Below are 21,295 nucleotides of genomic sequence, written 5' to 3'. Positions count from 1 at the left end.
TCTCTCCCTTCCCCCATTTCCTGTTATAAGCAAACAAATGCTGTATTTTAGGTTACAGCTTAAAAATTGGCAGAGTTACTGTTGGTTTAATTTAATTGTGGAATATTCTCAGATCATTGGAAGGACCTTTTGCTAAGTCCTGTTTTACGAGGGTTTATAGATCTTAAGGCTTTTTAGCTGACTCCCATGATTTAATTTTAAAGATGATGCAACTTCTGAAAATATGTAGTAAATCCAAAGCGTGGGTTTTTTTTTTTTTTCCAAGAGCACAGATTGAACAGTTTCTTGTGTTCAGTTTTGTGTGGTAAAATGGTTGTTAAAATCCCCAGGTACTGACTGTCTGCCAACCATTGGAACTTCAAATGTTTCTTGCAACTAAACTAGCTGGAGATGTGAGCTGCATGCAGAATCCTTCAGAGGGATCCCTGGCACCCCATGTTTCATCAGGAATGCAGTCAGGACCAAAAACTGCTCGATAGGAATGTTAGATGTGGAATCCACAGCCTGGATACTGCAGCCGCCTCTTCTCCCTTGTGTTTCAGTCTTCCCTTGCAGCAATTTGTGCTGCAGTCATGCAGAGAAGCTGGAATGTGACCCCTCCATTCACTGACAGCTCAGTCTTTCTTAAAAACAACTGGCTTTTGAGCCTGCTTTGGAGCTGCAGGAGTGCATTCCCACAGCAGAGGGAACAATTAGCAGAACCCTGACACGTTTCCCTGCAATGAAGGAGAGTTCAATATTTGGCATCTCTTTCCAGCCTATTTGTGGTGTATCCAGAGGAAGGGCTCTTCCTGCCTAGAAATAGCTAGAGGCTGGAAGGGGTGTTCCAAGGTGGAGTCTGTCTGTGCATTGTAAAGGAATACAGGGACTGTACTTCCCATATGTCTGAGTGCTGGAATATGAAATTTAATAAAATCCCTGCCTCTTTGACATCAAACAGCAGTGTCTCCCCAGGAGCATACCCAGCTCGGGGGTGGCTCAGCAGAGGGTTTCCTGCAGCAGGCCTTTTCCCCTTCCTGCCCTGCAACCCAGACCTGCCTCACATCACTTTGGTGTTGCTTTTTTGAATGTTTAGATTCCAGAGGAAACTTTTTTCAAAATGTTTGTGGTGGAAGTCAAGCAATTGTGCTCCTCTGTTTCCTTTGTCCATTCAAGTTGCTGTATTATGTAACATTTTAAGAAAACTTCTCTGTAGTAAAAATATAATCCTTTAGGCTAGTTACTGTTCTCTTTATGACTTTGATTCCTATTTACGATTTTCTTTAAGAAGAAAACCTTTCTTTGTAGGTAAAGTTATGAAGCTGAGTACCAAAGCAGAAGAAGTTGCCACATTCTTTGCAAAAATGCTTGATCATGAGTACACTACAAAGGAGATCTTCAGGAAAAACTTCTTCAAGGACTGGAGAAAGGTATGCACATAGTCCTGGGCTGCAGTGACTATGGACATGGCCAGTGTCTCCTGTGCAATCAGTGAAAAGGGACTGCTGTTACATGCACACAAAAGTTGCCTTGAGGCAACTAAAAGCTGTCTCAGACTGTAGCTGTGAAATTTCCCATTTATCCTGGATTTTTATCAGGGAGGACCCTACCATAAATGCCTTTCTAAACCAACAAAGTCAGGTTTCTGTGTTGCAGCACCATGGGATGTAGCTGACTTGCCTGTTATATGCCTTGTGTAAGAGCCATATTTACTAGAAGGAAACCCCTTCCAAAGAACTAAAACAGAGATGCTCACCTCAGTCATCAGCCATAACAGCAAACCTTTGGCTCAGTTTGATGCAGTTTTCCTAGATATGTTTCTGGGATTTTCTCCCCATCCCTCAGCAGTCCCTGTCAGGGTGTGGGAGTTCTTTGGAAAGTGGTGCAGCATTGCCCAGTGCCTGGGGAGATCAGAACCCTGCCAGGCCAATGCTTCACAGGATCTGCTGCTTATCCTTTCCTCTTTGACCTCAGCTGGAGTGAGCCTGTGCAAGAATTTGGGGATTCTTGGGGTTATGATGAGAACCTGCCCGTTGTTCCTGTTTAGGCTGCCTGGAGTAGGGTAAGCTCTGCTATGCATGAGAAGTTGGTGTGTGTGGAAACTTAAAGCCCTGCTTTCTTTCTGCAAGGAAATGACCTCTGAAGAGAAGAGCACTATCACCAACCTCAGCAAGTGTGACTTCACCCACATGAGCCAGTATTTCAAAGCTCAGTCGGAAGCTAGGAAACAGATGTCCAAGGAGGAGAAACAGGTACCAGTGGGAATTCTAGGAGATTTCATGGTTGTAAACATCTTTGTGCAGTCATTCTGCTTGCTGTGCATACGTCAGTGTTTTTCACCAGCTGTCAGATTATTGCTTTCAAGTGAACTGTAGGAGTCTGCACTGTGCAGCTCAGGTAGGGCAGAGCACTGTGTTTACAGCTGAGTCTTCATCCTGACTTGAAATGATATTGATAGGGCTGATCCTGCTTAGGGAAATAAAGTTAAGTAAGTAAGTGCTTAAGTAAAGTTAAGTAACTGCTTAAGTTAATAAAGAGAATTGGAGGTGCTGCCTCTGGGTTCATTGATCCCTGGGAAATAACGAGCAGTGGATACTCAGCTACGAATGGCATAGATCAGAATGGTGAAAAGGATGCAGCAATGCTGGTAGTAAATAAAATGAGAGAAGAAATCTTAAACGTCAAGTAATGTTGTTTTTTGAATAAAAATTGAACTTTACAATCAAGTAGCATGGCTACAGCGTCTTGTAGGTTAAGAATTAACTGCGGTGGCTGTTGGAAGGTGGAAACTTTCCCCAAGTTCTCAGTTGATCTTCTGCAGTGCCCTAGTAGTTGTCCTTTAAATGAAGGGCCTCGCAGCTTGGAATTACAACACTTAGGATTAGAGGGATCCCATCAAAGTGGAGAGCCCTTGCCTTCCTGGTGTTTCTGTTTGATAAATGTGGGTGAGCCCTTCAGTTCCTGTCAATGATAGCTCTTAAAATGGAGCAGAAGTGGCTTTTTCTGTTTCTTAGCTGGTGCAGCAGTGCTGTCTGTGGGTCAGATGTTTTATTTTGAGCTGCAATGTTTTTATTTTTCCTTCTATATAATTAGAGTTCAGGCACAGAAGTATGCAGTGAAATCTCAGCACATTCTTTCTTAGAAGACTGTGTTCTGCTTGTGAAACCATTTGCTGACACAGGCTTGACATGCAGCAGCCTGGAGACATTCCTTTGCCTGCTTTCCAATGCTGAGTTCAAACACAGTCTTTTATACACAGAGTTTTTATACATAAACAACAAGATAGGAAGTCCAGTGGATGTCAAAGGCTCAGTATAAAATATAAAGTAGCAGTACTGTGCTGGGGGTACCCTTGAAGCTGAGCTATATGGATAGGGATACATGCCTCTATTGTGGCGAAATTGTAGCTGCCTTCACCAGCACTGATGTGTTTCCTTCAATTACAGCTTTTCAGAGAGTTTTCACGTCTTCTTTCCCTTTTTTAAGTTTGTTTGTGCTTTGTGCATTTTATGAATGCCTTTCTGGCCAGTCTGATCTACTTGCCATGATGGGGATCTGTTTTTTGGTTGGGTCTTCAGCATTAATGTGGTGCAAATATAAAAACTTTTCAAGCCTTGGCATATAAAGGTGCATGTGGTGCTGCGTGTGCTGTATCATCTTTGCTTTTGGCTTTTCCCAGAAAATCAAAGAGGAGAACGAGCGGCTATTGAAGGAATATGGTTACTGTGTGATGGACAACCACAAGGAGAGGATTGCCAACTTTAAGATTGAACCCCCAGGTCTCTTCCGAGGTCGTGGGAACCATCCCAAGATGGGAATGTTGAAGAGACGCATCATGCCTGAAGACATCATCATTAACTGCAGCAAGTGAGCACTGCATGCTTCACACCTTGGCTTTGCTTTCATTTTTTAAACCCCCCTATAAGCTGATACTCAAACACATAGAGTTAGGGATGCAGTTTATCTTGTTCTCATATGGATAAGCAACTGAGTCATACAAGCAAAGACTGAGCAAGGCAATCATGGGTTTCATGTAGAACTTTTTCAACATATTTTCTTCCTCACGCCTACAGCCTATATCTGCCTAAACTGCCTTTCCTGCTAGTATTTCCAGAAAATAATTTTCTTCTGCAGAGGTTGCCCTACCTTGTCTTCCTTGGTGTTGAAGGCTAAGGTTTGGTGGGCTTCTCTTCAGTCTCTCTAGTCCTCGTAAGTGTCCACAAATCAAAACTGGTCCTAGCAGTGTTTCCCACCTACAGTATAATTCTTCAGCAGGTCCATGTTGGTAGCAGTTACATTTCTGATCTTTGTTCATTTTGATTTACTTGGTTTCCTGCTTGTAGAGATAAAGCACTTCTGTTGCCTCAGTTCCTTTCCCTGCACTTTCTTTGTATAATGCTGTTTATTACCTTCTCTGTTTTGATGCTGATGGGATTTTCTTCAAATAGCTTTTCTCATCTGCTTTTTAATTCTCTGTAGGGATTCCAAAATCCCTGCCCCTCCACCAGGACACAAATGGAAGGAGGTCCGGCATGATAACAAGGTGACCTGGCTGGTGTCATGGACTGAGAACATCCAAGGCTCTATCAAATACATCATGTTGAACCCTAGCTCAAGAATTAAGGTAAAGATCCACTTAGGAAAACAAAACCGAAATAATCTTCCTGGTCGTGTTTCCAAGAAGCAAATGTTCCTCTTGGTTAGGAAAGTAATAGGAGGTAAAGCTACTTGGCTCTTTCATCCTACAGTGGTTGAAATACGTTGGGAAGCTTCTGTGCTTCTGTTCCCCCTTGAAAAGAGAGGATAGAGTTACTGCCCAGGAGAGCAGGTGAAATCTGGAAAATGTCTCCTGAAAAGCATCCTTGTGTCGTTTCTAGCAGGAATCCTTTAACCTCTGTAAACCTAAAAGGAAGCAGTTTGTCCAAGAATAGTCTTGCTCTGGTGGATATTTCACATACATTTGGCCTTAAATTCCCCTGCCTGGTATTGGAGTGAAGTTCTAACCATGGGTTGTTAATTAGTTGTTTGTAAAATTAAAAACCCGGCCAGGCTCCTGGCTGAGAAGGCTGGTAAGGAGCTCATGACTGAAATAAAACAAACTCCTGCTGTGGGAGCAAATACCCAGTCTGTGAATCAAGTCCATAAAAGCAAGAATTTAAGCTCCTTTCATGAACTCTTTTTCTGAGAGATTTTTTCCTGGATTGGAAACAAGGAGTTTGTCCTACAAATATGGGAGGAAAAATATCTCTATTCCTTGTGAGTTCCTGCCCTCTTTTTGCTGTGTCTTGAATATATAGTAATGATGATGAACTGTTGATGTTGCTTTTGCCTTTTATGGGTATTTAATTACACAGCTGAAAGAACATAAGTGCCATCTGAATAAAGCAAAGGAAACCATTTGTATTTTGAGAAGCAGGGAAGATGTGTCTTTTGTGTCTCTCTCCAGTTGCTTCCATGGAAGTATTTAATATCATGGAAATCTGAATGACCTGCAGCTGTGTGGCAGCACGGTGTGAAGCTGAGCTGTGCAGCAGCAGCAGCATCTCAGTGCTTTTGTACAGCGAGGCCATTTGCCACACACGGGTTTGCACAGCCTTGAGATGCAGATTGGAGCTGCAGAGCTCTGCCTGCTCTGTAGTGCTGACTCTGTTCCAACCTCCCTGCAGGGTGAGAAGGACTGGCAGAAGTACGAGACAGCTCGGAGGTTGAAGAAGTGTGTAGATAAAATCCGGAATCAATACCGAGAAGACTGGAAATCCAAAGAGATGAAAGTACGGCAGAGGGCTGTGGCACTGTACTTCATTGACAAGGTGAGGCTCCTTCCTTGGCCCTCTCGCCTTCCCTGTCCTGCTGGGAGCACTTGGGAGTTCTGTGTGTTTGTCTTGAAGGCAGAATTGAGCCCAGTTACTGAGGTATCCTGAGACTTCCTGGTGGGCAGGCTCCTTTTCCTTCCCATTACCTGGAATCCAGAGCAATAAACTATTGTACTAAACACGGCTATTTCAGGCAGCATTGTTTAGTTCAGGCAAAGCTCACAGCCTGATTCCAGAATCACCCAGTTGGATTACTGGGAAGTTTGTGTGGGCCTTTTGTCTCCAGCTGTTTTAGTTTTCCTGCTGGGAATTTCTGCTGGTTTGTCACCTCTTCGGCATGAGGTCACAGTTGTGAGGTTTTGTAATTATGCTGATTTTTTTCACCGCAGCATAAAGAAAACTGCAGTTGTGTTGATGCATTTAAAGCAACATAAAACCAGTTCCAAGCATATGGTGTCTTGACTAACTAAATTAACAGGTTTTATTCAGAATGTAATGATGTAAACCAGGGAAATTTGATGTGAATAATTGTGGTTTCGTATGACCACTGAAGATTTTGAAAGTTAGAAGTTGTTTTAGCCTGCACTGTTAAAATATGGGGTTTTATGCAGCCAAATGTAGCCTTTAGATAATTTATACAAGCCAATAGTTACATAACCTGTATGCTATTTGAAATGTATTTAGTGTGCAGTGAATAGGTAGGATCACAGAAGATGAGCAACTGAACCGTATAAATTGTTTCAAGCAGAGTTCACATGGAAGTAAATTTAATTTTTAAAAACTGCCACGCCTTTTGAAATTAATTTCCATTAGTCAGAACTGTCTCAGTTTGAGTTACCTAATGAGCAAAAGTTGGTAAAGCATCCTGGCTTAAACTCTTAAGAAAAAGGAGATATTCTCCTCTGGACACTGCTGGTTCTAGGCCAGTATCTGAAGGTTTACAGCTTCTGTCTATTCTGGGGGCAGTTTGAATTCCTTACCTCTCTTGTCTTGATATAAATGTAGCTTGCCCTGAGAGCTGGTAATGAAAAAGAAGAAGGAGAGACAGCTGACACCGTGGGCTGCTGCTCTCTGAGGGTAGAGCACATCAAGCTGCATCCTGAACTGGATGGGCAGGAATACGTGGTTGAGTTCGACTTCCTCGGGAAGGACTCCATCCGATACTACAACAAAGTCCCTGTGGAGAAGAGGGTAAGGCACCTCCAAAGGCACATCCACAGACTGAGTAGCACAGAGGTGTGCTCAGCACAGCCTGGATGGCATTAACAGGTTGCTTTATCACTGCTCAGATACCAGAAAATAAGTGAGTTAATGTGACATCCTTGTGGTGTGACACAACCCAGCAGATGAGATGTTCAGACATCTTGCAGCTCCTTCCTGTGTGAAGAGTTGACATAACAGTTGTGTTAGACAAGCTTCCTGGGTCTCATTCTCATCATCAGAGTTGGGTTTGTCACCTACAGATGGTGGAGTTGCAGGCCTGTGTGACAAGTAACAGCATAAATGGTTCTGAAATACTGCTGGCACTGGCAGAGCAGCACTTGGATTGGGGCTTGGATAATAGGCACCTGTGTCACGGTGCTTTGGGTCACGTTGGAGCTGAGCCCTCACAGAGATAGATGTTGACTTTGGCTGCTCCAGAGCCCATGGAGTAGGTGCACTGATACCTCTGGCCTGTGCACTTGGGTGTCTGCCAGCCGAGACTTCTTATGCCATCTCAATTCTTTCATTTCTGTCATCCACCAGTTTCAAATTTGCTGTGATTTTGGCCTCAGTTCAGAATCAATCCCTATCCAGCAGCGTGAATCTGGAGGGCACTATCCAAAATGTTTTTGTGGGTGTAACAGCTTTGCATCTGGCCCACAGCTCTGTGGTCTGAGTTAGATACCCTGTGTATAATACTGTGGTAATTGTCATGACAGTCAATAGTAAATGTTGGCCCCTTGAGGAGCAAAACAACTGAAAAAAAATGTCAAATTACTGCTGCTCTAGAAATTAATGTGTGCTGGCATTCTTGGTTCCCTGTGTAAAGAAGAAAACATTTTTCTATTTAAATTTATCGGTATCTCTTGGTATTTTTTCAGTGCTTAAAATGGGGAGAGTTGGTTATTGTGGAACTAGAAATCTTTGTGTATTGGGTGTCTGTAGAAGAATGTGTGTTGTTGAGAAGCTGGAGAATTGTAGCACGCAGAGCTGGGATTTGTGGTCTCTGTTATAATCAAAGATGCTTTGATTATTCTCCTCCCCCAGTGAGACATGTTTGGGATGAAATTGTATTAAACAATGCAGCAGTGAGGAGGGTTGCTTTCTTGGAGCTTCAATCCATGGGAAATGGCTCAGAGGTCTCTTGGGCTCGAGTAATGTGAGAGTAAGGAAAAGGCAGTAGCTTTGGGGTCTCTTTCTCTGTTGGGCAGCTACACCAGAGCAGTTAAGTCTCCTGACTGTTATTTTGATCCAAAGGATGAGAGGGCACTGAAGGCTCAGGGCTGCTGTTGCTGGGGAAGAACCTGCAGCACAAGCATTGCATTGAGAGATGGGTCTTTGCCTGCTGGGAAGTAACATCAGCATCATCACTCTTCCCTGAAAGCAGTTTAATGGCTCCCTGGCAGTCCTGCTTTCATACAACTTACTACTGCCCAGTGCTGTCTGGTCTGTGTGCCTGACATTGCTGGTTTTCTTCTCCTGCAGGTGTTTAAGAATCTTCAGCTGTTCATGGAGAACAAGCAGCCTGAGGATGACCTCTTTGACCGCCTCAATGTAAGCACATAGTTCATGGTGAGGGTGCTGGAGCACCCTGAACAGGCTTGCTCTGCACCAGGCAGTAACAGCTACTCTGTTCCAGAAATGGTTTCAGTGGAAATTTTCTTCCAGAGCAGCCTCAAAGCAGTGAGAGTCTATCTCAGTCTGGTGTCTGAACTGTCCACAGGTTCCCAAAGAGATGGGCCTTGGTCCTGGTGAGCCTGCCTGGCTCTGACCTGGGGAGGTTTTATCAGAGTTCAGCAGAGATGATGAATGTGTGAGGTGACAGATTTTCACATGCCATCCCTGTCTGCACACTTGGCTCTCTGGGAGCACTGTGGTGGTCCAGGCATATTTATTGTTGCTGGAAACCAAAACCTCCACACCAAAGAAATCCTTTTTGTCCACTTGTGGTACTTGTTACCAATTTAATACTTGTTGGTTCTTGGTTCACTTTTGCTGTGGTTTCAGTAATGCTGTGGCTATTCTGTTGTGGTCAGGTCTGAGTACACCAGGCCTCAGCCATGGGCTGTGCACATCTGTGTCAGCTGTGGATCCAGCTGTGGTCATTCGTGGTCCTCACTGTCATCTCCTTTCTGCTTCTTTAGACCAGTATCTTAAATAAACACCTTCAAGACCTTATGGAGGGACTGACAGCCAAGGTATTCCGTACTTACAATGCCTCCATCACGCTACAGCAGCAGCTCAAGGAGCTCACTAATCGTAAGTCTGAAGCTCTGAGGGGAATAGATACAGACCTGGCTTCCTTGGCTGGGCCACAAGTCATGTATCTGTTTACCACTTCCTTGTTACAGTTCTCCCAGTGCAAATGTCAGGCAGCTGAGATCTGACCAAAAATCTGCTCTCAGACAATCAGTCAGAACAGAACTGACTTGTGAGCACACCGGTGTGTGCTTTCCAGGTTATGCCTGTCCTTTACCAAACCTGTTTGCTTTCTGTTAATTGCAGGGTTCTGTAGATGGCAGGCAAGACAGATGTGTAACAGCCCCGTGTTTCTTGGCTGCTCATCCACAACCCCTGTGAGCAGTGCTGCCTTGCACTTTGCAGCTTTACCAAGTGGGCACATTGGACCTGTGAAGCCCAGCAGTGTCCTGGGCAGGGTGGTCCTACTGTCCCCTGCTCTGGCTGTGCTTCCCCTCTGTTGAGCTGAGATGGTGTCAGTGGGGATGAGAAACATCCAGGAGGAGTTGGGGGCTGGGATGGAAGTGGCCAGGCTTGGGACTGTAGCGGGAGTGCAGTGTTGAGACTGGACATAGGAAGGGAAGGTTGGTTCTGCAGCGGCTGTGGGACACTGCCTGGGGCACCACACCCTGGAGAACTGACTTGTTCACCACTCTGCTGTCCTTCACAGCTGATGACAACATCCCAGCAAAGATCCTCTCCTACAACCGTGCCAACAGAGCGGTGGCCATTCTGTGTAACCACCAGAGAGCTCCGCCCAAAACCTTCGAGAAGTCCATGATGAACCTGCAGAGCAAGGTACCTCCCCCTGCCCGGCTCTGGGCCAGCAGGGCTCCGCGTGCTGCATCTCAGGAGTCAGCATTCCTTTCCCTCGGGGTGAAAGCAAGGCCTGCTGCTCCCTGTCAAGAGTTGGTGGTGTGCATCAGAGATGGGCCTGCTCATCGGAGATGAGCAGTGAGCTGGAAGGGGATTCTCTGAGTTGCCTTTTGCCTGTAAAGAACAAGACCAGACCCTTTTTCTGCCCTGTATCCTATAACTCTGTGTTCTGCTGCCTTTGAAACTTGAGAGCAGCAGTCTCTGACTCTGATCTGCGTACCCTTAAGAACCTGGAGCAGGCACCCAGCCCTGTTGTGTGAATCCCAGGCCACTGTCAGTGTGTACATAGTACATTATGCCCCTCTGACTTGACCTCTTCCTTTGCAGATTGTTTCTGGTGAAGGCCATGAGGTCCAAATGGGTTAGGTGTGTTCCTGGTCTGGCTTTAGAATAACCTTCACAATAAGGAGTTCTGGTTTGGCACTGCAGTGTCCCCTGCTTCCATAACACCTAACATGGCTGCCTTCACCCTAGATCCTAGAGCTTGGGGATGTTGAAGGGGAGTGGTTGAACAGGGGCTGCAAAATGCTGGATCTCCCTGAATCCCAAGCTTACTGAAGAAGAACTGCCTGAAGTGTTAAACACCTTTCAGTGTATAGGATTTGGGGCTGATTCCTGCTGAGGGATCAGGGATCATCCTTCCATGTAGCCGTCAGAGAGCTGGTAGTGGCGGGATGCAGTGAAGGCTGACAAGCTGCCAGGAGGGGTTTGTTGGCCAGGCCAGACCAAGCCAATTCCTAGGCCTGCATGGTTGTAGCTGTGTGAGAAAGCTCCCAGCGCCAGCTTGTCTCTGGAAATGAGCGAGGCCCTGTTTTCTGAGGTGGATCTCTCACCCCACTTGGCTGTGTAGTGGCCAGTGGCCTGATGGCTCTGCAGGAACAGATCTGACTGCTGGTAGACTCTGAACATGGTCACAAACTGTCTTCCTGGGTCATGCTGCCCAGGGGTGACTGACACAGCTGTCAGCAGCTTGTTCTCAGTGCTGCCATGTGGTTTTGCCTCTCCTAGATTGATGCCAAGAAGGAGCAATTAGCTGATGCCAGGAGGGAACTGAAAAGCGCCAAAGCTGATGCCAAGGTCCGGAGGGATGAGAAGTCTAAAAAGTAAGGCTGGTGTTACTGGGCTGTGCAATGCTTCCAGAAGGGGGCCTTCACCCTGTATTCCACTGTCCTGGCCTGTGATTTAGGAAGGCTTTCTTCTGCCTTTTTCATTCTTTGCATGAAGGAACGGCCACCTGCAGGGTGGTCTGACACTGCGGTTCCTGACGTGGTCACTCATGCCCAGCCCTGGGAGCTGAGCCAGTGCTCACCCACCCCACTGCTGCCCAGGACCAATGTGCAGCCCTGCTCTCTTCCTGGGGAGCCAATTCACACAATTCCTTAATTGCACAGGCACCTCCCTGAGTTCCACACTCCCCATTGGAAGCCCTGGGCACAGACCATGTGTTGGGGCTCCGTGTGGGCTCTGCAGAGCAGCCCCGGGGGAGCTGAGTTACAGCAGCATCACAGCATGACTTACTGAGGGATAGATGGGCTGCTGTGGGAGTGGGTGTAGCATCAGAACAGTTCAGGCTGTTGCTTCCAACCCTTTAAAACAAAACTGCTGCTTAAGATTCCTGCTCTGCCTCTTGGAAAATGTCAGTTCTTAATTGCATGTGCTGAGTGTGTTGTCACCATCTGTGCTGACACAGCTGCCCTTGTGTGGCTGGTGGCATTGCTTACCTTGAGCAGAGTCTCTTTGGGTTCCTGCAGTGCTGGCAGGGCATTAGGAATTCAGTGCTTTGTTCTTTGCCACCCCAGGACAGTGGAGAGCAAGAAGAAAGCAGTGCAGAGGATCGAGGAGCAACTGATGAAGCTGGAGGTTCAGGCTACAGATAGGGAGGAGAACAAGCAGATTGCTTTGGGCACCTCCAAACTCAACTATCTGGATCCCAGGATCTCTGTTGCTTGGTAAGCACCTGCCTGGGGTGTGCTGGGGTGATCTACCCCACCCCTTCACCTCTGTCTTGTCCCCCCACATAGCAACAAGGGCAGGGTCTTTGGCCTTCCTTGTGTCCCTAATTCTAACAGCATCTCCTCTCCTGCAGGTGTAAGAAGTGGGGAATTCCTATAGAGAAGATATATAACAAAACCCAACGAGAGAAATTTGCCTGGGCTATCGACATGGCAGAGGAAGACTATGAGTTTTAACCTGTTTTTATTGAGCTGAATTTTATGGGAAAAGGGAGTAGCCTGGTTTTTAGGGAGATTGATAAACTGTGAGCCTTACTTGTCCTTGGATGCTGGGGAAGGGGGAGGAAAGGGGCAAGTGAGCATCAGATAAAACAGCCAACATCTTGCAGAAAGCATAACCTGGAAATATCTTAAAGGAGCTGAGCCAGTTGTCCTATGGACAACTTATTTAAAAATGTTTCAGAGATCCAAATTCTAGCTGTCTGGTTTGTGTGGTTTTTCTCTTGAGGCAGGGCAAGTGGATGGGGGATTTGTCAACCTTCCGCCAGGCAAATTCACCATCACACTGAGAGCGTGGGAATCTTTAGCTACTGTATACAAAATCCAATTATATTGGTGCGTTTTTACAGTTAGGGTTTTGCAATAACTTCTATATTTTAATAGAAAATGGACTCCTTAACCCCTGCCCTTCCCCTCCCCCTCCCGCCCCATTTCAGAATTTAACAAATAAACAAAACTTAAGGAACCCAACGCACCTGTTACAGCTGTCACTATAGTCATGGAAATACCCAAATCTTTTTCAATTTGTCACTTGGAACAGTCGTGGCATTGGAACATGTATTACCAATATCCACCACATTTGTTCAGAGCAAATCATGATGGGAAATCGGCCTCCTGACTTGAGTGTTCCTATTTTAAATGTGAATTTTTATTTCTTTTTAATTATTTTAAAATATTTAAACAGTTTTCTTTCTTTTATGATCTTAAAGATCGTCTAGGTTTGGGGAGCGGGTGGGGGGAGGGGGCCGTGTGATGGAAAGATGTGTGTGGAATTTGAGGACAAGTGAAATTGGAAACAAATGACATTCCCATCACCCTTTGTTCTGAACGCGCTCTGTACACTTCCAAGAATTGTCTACTTTTTAGGTTTGTCAGACTGTTTTACCTTTCCCCCCCTCCTTTTTTTCTAAGCCCCATTCCCCTCTTTTACTTGAAAGATTTTATTGTGTAAAAAGAAGTTTCACAGGTCAATAAAATTTCGAGGGAAATGAGCATTGGTCCAAAAAGGAAAATAATCAAGATTTTAGGGCTTTTATTTTTTTCTTTTGTAATTGTGTAAAAAAATTTTAAAAATTAAAAAGCAGAATTTTAATGTGAAACCTTTTTTTGCTATAATCATTAGTCTTAGAGGCATTGTTAGCGTAGTGTGTGTGCAAGACCATTTCCTGCAGCCTTTCCTCAACAAGTATCTTCTATTTTTATCATGAATTCCCTTTTAATCAACTGTAGGTTATTTAAAATAAATTCCTACAACTTAACTGAGTGTTGGTGTCTCTGTGTTCTTTCACCTCCGGCCCTGGACATGAGGCCCTCGTGGTCTCTGGGCTGGGGGAGATAGTGGGGTGCAATTCCTGTTCCCAGCCCCAGCAGGAATTCCCTGAAGGATGTGGCCCATCCCTGCCTTGCTGTGATTGTGCTGCACCCTCCGTGGTCACTGTGGGTTTCCATGCAGGCACAGCTCAGAGTTTGCTTTGTCCTGGGAAAAGCCCTGCCCAGGAGAGCAGGAGCAGGGGGGTGCAGCGACAGCGGAGCTGCTCTTCCTGGTTTCTCTGCTGCCTTTTATTCAGCCCCAGCTCTCTGCACAGAGCAGGATGGAGGGAGAGCAGCTCCTTCCCTTGCATGGCTGGGAAGAGCAGGAGGCTGGATGTTGAAGCTGATGGATGCATTCTCCTCCCTGGCACTGGGAGCTGCCCTGGCCTGCTGTTCTTGGGGATTGTGGAGCACACACAGCCCTGGCTCCTCTGCAAGCACCTCCCCGTGACCCCAGAGCCGGGGTGGGCTCCCAGACCCCCGAGGGTGGCTGTGGGGTCAGGCTCAGGCAGCTGAGGAGCCTCTGGGCAGCCAGCCCCGAGCAGGGCTTCCTGCTGCTCGCTGCGATCTTCAGGCACTTTGTTGTGGCTGCACAAACTCGGAGTTTGGCAGGAGCTGCCGTTTGCTCTCTGGGGCCTTTCCAAGGTGCAGCGCCGAAAATGCCAGCGGAGAGGGAAAGGGGCTCATTGTGCTCCCGACCTGCCCGTGCCTGAACAATGCAGCCTGTAAAAATATCTTTTCTATTTATACAACCCTCCTTCCCGCCTGCAGCCCTGGCCCAATTATCCCAGATCTTACAAATTCCAGTATCTTACACCACTGAGCAGGGAATTGTGGAATGCAGTGGGATGTTCTGCCACAGAGGGCAGCTGGCAGATCCACCTTCTCCCTGGGCATGGTGGGGTGCTGTGGCCAGGCTGGGAGATGTGTGCTCTGCCTGGAAGTGCAAGGCCAGGCTGATGTCCAAGGCTGGACTGTGCTGTGCCTCTCTGTCAGCAAGGAGAAAGGATGTTGGTGCAAAACCCACGCTTGAGAATGCACCCAGCTCCTTGCCAGCCCTGGGGAGCACAGGCTCTGTCCCGGGCAGGGAGCTGAGGAGGGTTTAATCGGTGTTTCTGCCTGTGGCACAGCAGGGTGAAGACCACACACCCCACCCCACGCTTTCCATGGAGAATTCCCAGACGCCACTTACTCACTGTGCAAACAGAGAAATGGCCACTAACGTGCCACATCCTGTCTCACATCCCTCCACTGCAGCGCCTGTGCTCGCCTGCCCCAGTGCCACCAGCCCACTTTGGCTTTCCTGTCCCACAACAGCACCTATGTTTGGGAAACTGAGGCAGCAGTGATGTGACCGGTGGAGAGGGCAAAATGTAGGTTTGAACTGGATCTTGTGCATCCATGGACAGGGCCTGGCGGCCAAGGGGAGGTGCAAAACCCTGCAGGATGCAGCCCCATCCCCCTTGAAGTCTTAAGGATTCCAGGGTTGAAAATTGAAACCAGGTGAATTCGATATTAAAAAAGTGTGTGCTCCCCGCGCAACTCTGGGGAGTGGGGACAGGGAGCCCGGAGCTGCAGTGGCTTTCTCACCAGGTGCTGCTTGTCATCCAGAGGGATCTCGCAGTGCCTGGCAGGGGCAGGGGCTGCGTGGGGAGCAGCCTGCGGGCACGGCTTTGCCCAGCTTCTCGGAGAGCGTGCGGCACGGGGCCGGCACCGCGCCAGCATCCGCAGCAGCTCCCCTGCCCCGGGCGGGTCTGCTTTCCATCCCCGGCACACCACTGCGCTGTGTCTGCCAACACCAGCCCGGGCAGCTCCGCACCGCCTTCCCCCAGGGCCTTCCACATCCTGCTCCCTGCAGCACCAGCGCAGCTCTTCCCCCGTGGTGATTTTCTCAGCTGGTGGTGTCTCTACCTACCCCAGGCAACACAGAGCAGGCAGGGATGAATAAATCACCCGGAGAGGGACATGTCTCCCAGGGGCTGCACAACTCGTTTGATGATTATCGGGCACCTCCTCTCCGTGTGTGGTGTCCAGGGCAGGAGAGGGATGCATCCGTTCCCAGGCACTGGTGTCAGAGGGATGCTGGGCTGTAGGGACCCCCCACACTGGAAACACAGTGCTGTTTCTCTGGATTTTGTTCCACGGGCCTTGAGCACGCCTGGGGCTGTCCTTAAGCCAGAGGTCACCTGGCCGTCGGCCTGTTCCTGGTGGGAGGATGCAGCTGCTCCATGAATCCTGCAGGATATGGGGGATGGCATCCCGTGCTTAGGAACTGTGAAGGGGGAGGTGCTGGGGCCACTCCGAGGGGAAAATCCCCCTTTTCTCTGAGGTGGGAGAAGTGCAAGGGGAGATTGCAGAGCCCCCAGGCTTCCACACCCACATGATAAACGCAACCCAGGGAATTTCTTCAAAAGCAAAACAGGAATATAATGGAAGTTTTTGCTGCCCTGAGGGGTGGGGGCGATTGTTCACAGCCTGGCTGGTACAGGAGCTCAGACCACCAAATGGAGCTGCCAGGCAGCAGGCACACAAAGGCTGTCAGATTTCCTGCGCTGTCAAATTAAACAGTGGAATTCCTTGGCATGCAGCATCTTAGACACGGGGCTAATGCAAGGCTGAAAGGTGATCAGTCAAATTTGGAAAATAAGAAAAATCCATCGCAAACAGCTCACTGTAAACCACATCCTCCACGTGCTGGCCCCAGCCACCTCGACCTCCAGAGCTGAGAGCACACCTTGCTGGGTGCTCTCCATCAGCAGGAACAGGCAGTGTTTGGGAGCAAGGGAGTTGCCTTTTCTGCTTCTTCGGTGGCCACACTCCCTTCTCAGGTTTTGCCCTCAAAAACAAGGGTGTGCCCATAATGCTCAGTTATTTTAAGACCACTGGGAGCCGGCTGCTTCCTGCCGATCCCAAGCGAGGCCATTACACAAGCCAGGAGCAACTTCCCCAGCGGCCACAGCAACTCACCCCAGAGAGAATCAGCCCCGGAATGCTGTGCCAGCACCAAGCACAGGCTCAGGTAGCTCTGGCTCAGCTGAGCACATCCCCAGCATCCTTACAGTGCTGTCATACACTGCTCATTTCTGTCAGGGCAGGTTTAGGCTCTCGCCCGGTGTGTCTGTCCGTGCCTGTTCGATGCCCAGACACCAGGTAGGATCCTAAATGACCTTATAGGGCTCCTACTGTGTGTGCACGTGTGTGTGCGGGGGAATGTCCCTGTGAGGGCAGGTGAAGTGGTAGGACAGAGGGAGCTGCTCTCATGTGGGGTCCACTCAGGGATGGGCCCCTCACTTGGAGAATGATGCCCCTCCCAGTCCCAGCCATGAGCTGGGGGGGTGAGATAAGGACTGCTGAGCACAGGCTGCCTTGCCATGGGCCTGTGGGCACGTGTGTATGTACGTGGGTGTGTTCACAGAATAACTGCATTTGGAAAAAGGAAAAAAATCATAGTATCAACAAAGTTGGAAAAATCCTCTAAGATCATCAGGTTCAAGCATTAACCCATATTTATACATTTATACATATAAATGGGACAGCCTGAGCACCCAGCGCACCATGGGGTGCCCCGATGGAAAGGAGGGCACGGGGAAGGTCAGTGGCACACAGAAAGGGAAATTGCACGGCTTTAACCACATGAATGGAGCGAACTGCACTGAAACGCTTCCCAATTCAACCACTTATCCCCTCGCTAACCCTGCTTTTGTGTGGTCTCTAACCCTGTTTTTTTGTGGGGCCGGAGAGCAGCTGGAGAGTGTCCAGTGACCCCCGGCCCCCTACACGTCCCCCAGGGGCGGGATGCCACAGGCCACCCTGCAAGCCCCATCCATCCCGCTTTCCATGCCAGCACGGATCCAGCTGGGATCGGTGTGGAGGAAACTACAGCAAAAGCAGACCAGGCTTCATCAAGAAGCCACACCATGGTGCCAGAGGCAGCCATACCGAGGGGTCTGTCCCCAGGAAGAGCCACCGTGGGATGCAGTGTTGGGACCCCACCTGTGCCACGCCAGGATCCCACGCAAACCCTGCTGTGGGTACCGGGCCCCTAAGATATCCTGTGGGGTGTGTGACACACGGGGGACCTGTGGGGTGCAGGGGGGTCCCCCAGGCGTGCCATGGTGCGGAATGTCGCGCCGTTCCCAGGCGTGCTGGGTGGTCTGTGGCATCCCGCACCACGCAAGGGGCCCACCTGCCCCGCTGGCTCCTGGGCGGGGATGCTCCGGCCCCGAGCCCCTCGGCCCGCAGCCCCGAGTGCGTGTCCCCCCGCGGACCCCCGAGCCCCTCGGCCCGCAGCCCCGAGTGCGTGTCCCCCCGCGGACCCCCGAGCCCCTCGGCCGGCGGGAGGGTGCGTGTCCCCCCGCGGACCCCCGAGCCCCTCGGCCGGCGGGAGGGTGCGTGTCCCCCCGCGGACCCCGCGCTGCGCGCCCCGCGCCCGCCCCCCGCGCCGGCAACGCTCCGCCCCTTCCCCTCCCTCCTCCCTCCTCCTTCCTCGCTCCTCCTCCTCCTTCTCCTCTCCTCCTCCTCCGTCTCCCTCTCCTCCTCCTCCTCCTCCTCCTCCTCTGCTCCCCTCCCGCGGCGGCGGCGCGGGGCGCGGCGGGGCTCGGGCGCTCCCGCTCCCCTTTGTTCGCCGCGCCGATGGCGGCCGGGCCGGGCGGCGGCCCCGGGGCGCCCAGCGAGGCGGAGGCGGCGCAGCTCTGCCGCAGCCTGGAGGTGGGCACCGTCATGACCCTCTTCTACTCCAAAAAGTCTCAGCGACCCGAGCGGAAAACTTTCCAGGTGAAGCTGGAGACGCGGCAGGTCACCTGGAGCCGCGGCTCCGAGAAGGTCGAGGGCGCGGGTGAGTGCGCGGCGGGGGGAGCCCGGCGGGAAGGGGCGGCGGAGGGGCTGCGCTCCCGCGGGCGGGCTGCGGGGCCGGAGCCCCCCGGGAGCCGCCGTGCCGGGGCTCGGTGGCGAGGAGGAAGGAGAGAAAAACCAATGAAAAATAATGAACCTCCGGGCTCTCCGTGCCCGCGGGCAGCCTGGGGGGCCGAGAAGGGTCGGGGTCCCAGCGCGGGCCGGCCCCGACCGCCCCGTGCACGGGGGATGCGCGGGGGATGCGCGGGTCGGGACCGCCGCCGCCCCCGCCCAGCGCCGCCTCCCAACTTTCCGCATCCCTGTTCGCCACCAAACTTCCCCTGGGATGAACGAGGTGTTTTCCCGGGTGGTGCCCTGGCGAGCGGCACCTAAAGGGCTGTAGGGAGCCTCAGAAGGAGGAAGGATTAGTGTGAGCCCTTTTGCGGTTGCACCTCGGAGCAACAGATGAGACCAAGCAGAAAAGGTGAAAAAGTAGGGAAACCAACCAAAAATATCGTACTGCAGTTCCGTCCTCCTCCCCGCTGCCCTCTGCACGTCAGCCCTGGGTTCCCGTGCTGGATGCATACAAGGAGAACATAGGGAAGGAAGAAACCTGAGTGTAAAACCAGAAAGATGGGTGAGATCTGGCATGCCCTGCACTCTTTAACCTTGGTGTTGGTTTCCTTGGTTTTCTTAAATTATCCTTCCTGCCCCCGTGTGAACCAGTACGAGGACAGGGTCTCTGTTCCGTGCTGAACGTGAGGATGAGGGGATATGCATGAAGGCCAAGTGGTGGGAGAGCTGGTGCTGGCCGTGGCACTGGCCTTCCCCATGCTGGGGAATGTGACTGAGGCCCAGCAAGGCCAGGGAGGGGTTGTCATCTCTTCTGGCAAGTGCTGCTGGTCCAGGGTGGAAAGGTGGGATGCTGTTAGTACCAGGGGCTTAGATGAGGAAAGGGCATGGAGATGGTGGCCACATCTCTGTGGCAGGTCCACAAAAGGCCAGCTGGGGGCTTTGGTTTGTCCTCCGTCCCTTCGAGTCCTCCACCTTCTGCCCTTTGGTGTCTCCAGGCAGATCTGGAGGGAGCCTTGGGCTCCTTTAGCATCATGAGGATGTGAAGCTCCCCCATCTCTTTCCCAGAATGGCCCCTGGGAGGGATGAGGCACTGTGAGAGGGAGGAGAGAGCAGCATTCTATTGACCCTGGATTTAAGCTGTTCTTAGACTAAGGCACAGCAAATGTTGGTTGTGCTGCTGAGATTCTCAGACAGAGCCTGCAGACCACGTGTGCCCATGGTGGACAGAGGTCCCCGCTGGTGTCTCCATGGGTGATTGTTCCTGGGGACAGACCCAGGTGTGTCCCTGGAATCTGGGACCTTAACTTGGGGGAAATCTAGAGAGCTTCAGCTTTTGTACCAGAACTGTGGGCCTAGCAATGACAAAGCCACGGCTGCAGGGAATTCTTGTGCTGTGCAGACATCCAAGAGCAGACCAGTGAAAGCAAAGAGAGTGTCCCAGGGTCTGAGATGATTGTGTTTCTTTTAATGCCACAGAGGAAAATTCCTTGGGTTTTCTCTGCTGTGCCACAGGCAGGTTGTCTGGCTCGTGGTTTTGGGCTCTGGATTCCCCACACGACCTGTGACCCTCCCAGGGGGCAAGGTGGGCCTTGCTGAACACAGAGAACATCAGGCTGAAGAGCTGCTGTCTCTTCAGCCCCACCTCTCTGATGCCAGATGCTTTCCCCATGGTGTCCTCTCTCACCAGAGCATGTTGTCCTGTCCTCATTTCCCTCCTCTGGTGTCACCCAGCACCCTGAGCTTGCAGGGCTGAGGAGCAGAGCTTTGCTTTAGCACTTCCTGGACAGAACTGTGGGGCTCCAGGTGGAAATATCAGCCTGTGTACACAAATAGTGACTGGGTTTCTAGGCAGGCAAGGCAAAGCCATGGGATCGATGGCCAGCAGTGCTAGGTTCTTGGCCAGCTTCCCTATTTTTATCTGGATGTGCTTTCTGGGCAGAAAGAGGGTGCCTGGGAAAAGCCAGGTGTGTGACAGCTCCACTTCATGTGGCAAATACACTGATGTATTCCTCTCCTGGCTCCTCCCCTTGAGGTCAATATTGCCATGGCCGTGGTGAGAACCAGAGGGGGCAGTACCCTGGAGTTGAGCTCGTCACTTGCAGTGCAGGGTAGTTTCAACCATGGGCAGCAACTGATCCAGTTCTCCCCATGCCAGGCCGTGCCAGCACTAGGCTGGGACTGGTAGGAAGACTGGGTCTTGCTTTTTGTGGTGGTACTGGCTTGGCCCCAGCTTGCACTATGAGGAGAGTGGGCAGCTGTCGGGGGGTGAGATGTTCCTTCCCATGGAACAGCATCTCCACCAAACCGTGTCTGGGAACTTACAGGTCAAAGATTGCTGTTTTCGTGGGTCAGTAATGGATGTTCTTGTGTTTCTTGAGAGCTGGAGACCACCAAGGAGTTTTAGGCCACCCTGGATACACGTTAATTGTCTAAGTAGGAATGATTCCGGGTTTTTTATCCATTTCAGAACAGGTGAATATCCACAGCATATCACATATGGAGGTTTTGGGTTTGGGGCATGTCCGTGTGGATGGCCATGTCTTGGAGACATCTGTCTCCATGAACACCAGGTACAGAGGATCTGTGCTCCTTCCTCTGCTCCTGCTGGGTTGTGCAGAAAGGAGATGTATATTTGTCCCAGGAGGGGTGGGTGAGGATGGGGGCCTGGCTCCATGGCTGACAGTGCTGGAAAGAGCACAGCCCCTGTGGCTGCAGCTTGGGAAGCTCCTGTTGTGTGGT

General features: G+C 50.4%; 2 protein-coding genes across 4 annotated transcripts in view; both read left to right on the top strand.

Annotated features, from left to right (window-relative positions):
* Window positions 1-13,599, top strand: part of TOP1 (DNA topoisomerase I) — a 67,367-nt gene extending 53,768 nt beyond the window's left edge. For both annotated transcript variants that reach the window (XM_066199234.1, XM_066199235.1), the window contains 12 exons: window positions 1,288-1,409; window positions 2,109-2,231; window positions 3,659-3,846; window positions 4,459-4,603; window positions 5,646-5,789; window positions 6,798-6,983; window positions 8,481-8,549; window positions 9,140-9,254; window positions 9,904-10,031; window positions 11,118-11,212; window positions 11,909-12,058; window positions 12,196-13,599. In XM_066199234.1, coding sequence (XP_066055331.1) covers window positions 1,288-1,409; window positions 2,109-2,231; window positions 3,659-3,846; window positions 4,459-4,603; window positions 5,646-5,789; window positions 6,798-6,983; window positions 8,481-8,549; window positions 9,140-9,254; window positions 9,904-10,031; window positions 11,118-11,212; window positions 11,909-12,058; window positions 12,196-12,298 — 1,568 coding nt within the window. In that variant the 3' untranslated portion in view covers window positions 12,299-13,599. The remainder of the gene's footprint in view (window positions 1-1,287; window positions 1,410-2,108; window positions 2,232-3,658; window positions 3,847-4,458; window positions 4,604-5,645; window positions 5,790-6,797; window positions 6,984-8,480; window positions 8,550-9,139; window positions 9,255-9,903; window positions 10,032-11,117; window positions 11,213-11,908; window positions 12,059-12,195) is intronic.
* Window positions 13,600-18,223: 4,624 nt separating this feature from the next.
* Window positions 18,224-21,295, top strand: part of PLCG1 (phospholipase C gamma 1) — a 42,163-nt gene continuing 39,091 nt past the window's right edge. For both annotated transcript variants that reach the window (XM_066198976.1, XM_066198975.1), the window contains exon 1: window positions 18,224-18,485. In XM_066198976.1, the coding sequence (XP_066055073.1) occupies window positions 18,284-18,485 (202 nt within the window). In that variant the 5' untranslated portion in view covers window positions 18,224-18,283. The remainder of the gene's footprint in view (window positions 18,486-21,295) is intronic.

This window comes from Chamaea fasciata, unplaced genomic scaffold (assembly GCF_029207755.1).
Source record: "Chamaea fasciata isolate MVZ Bird 193981 ecotype frontalis unplaced genomic scaffold, bChaFas1.0.hap1 SCAF_17, whole genome shotgun sequence".
Classification (NCBI taxonomy): domain Eukaryota; kingdom Metazoa; phylum Chordata; class Aves; order Passeriformes; family Sylviidae; genus Chamaea; species Chamaea fasciata.
Note: the sequence above shows the minus strand (reverse complement) of the source record. Positions and strands in the feature narration are given on the sequence as shown.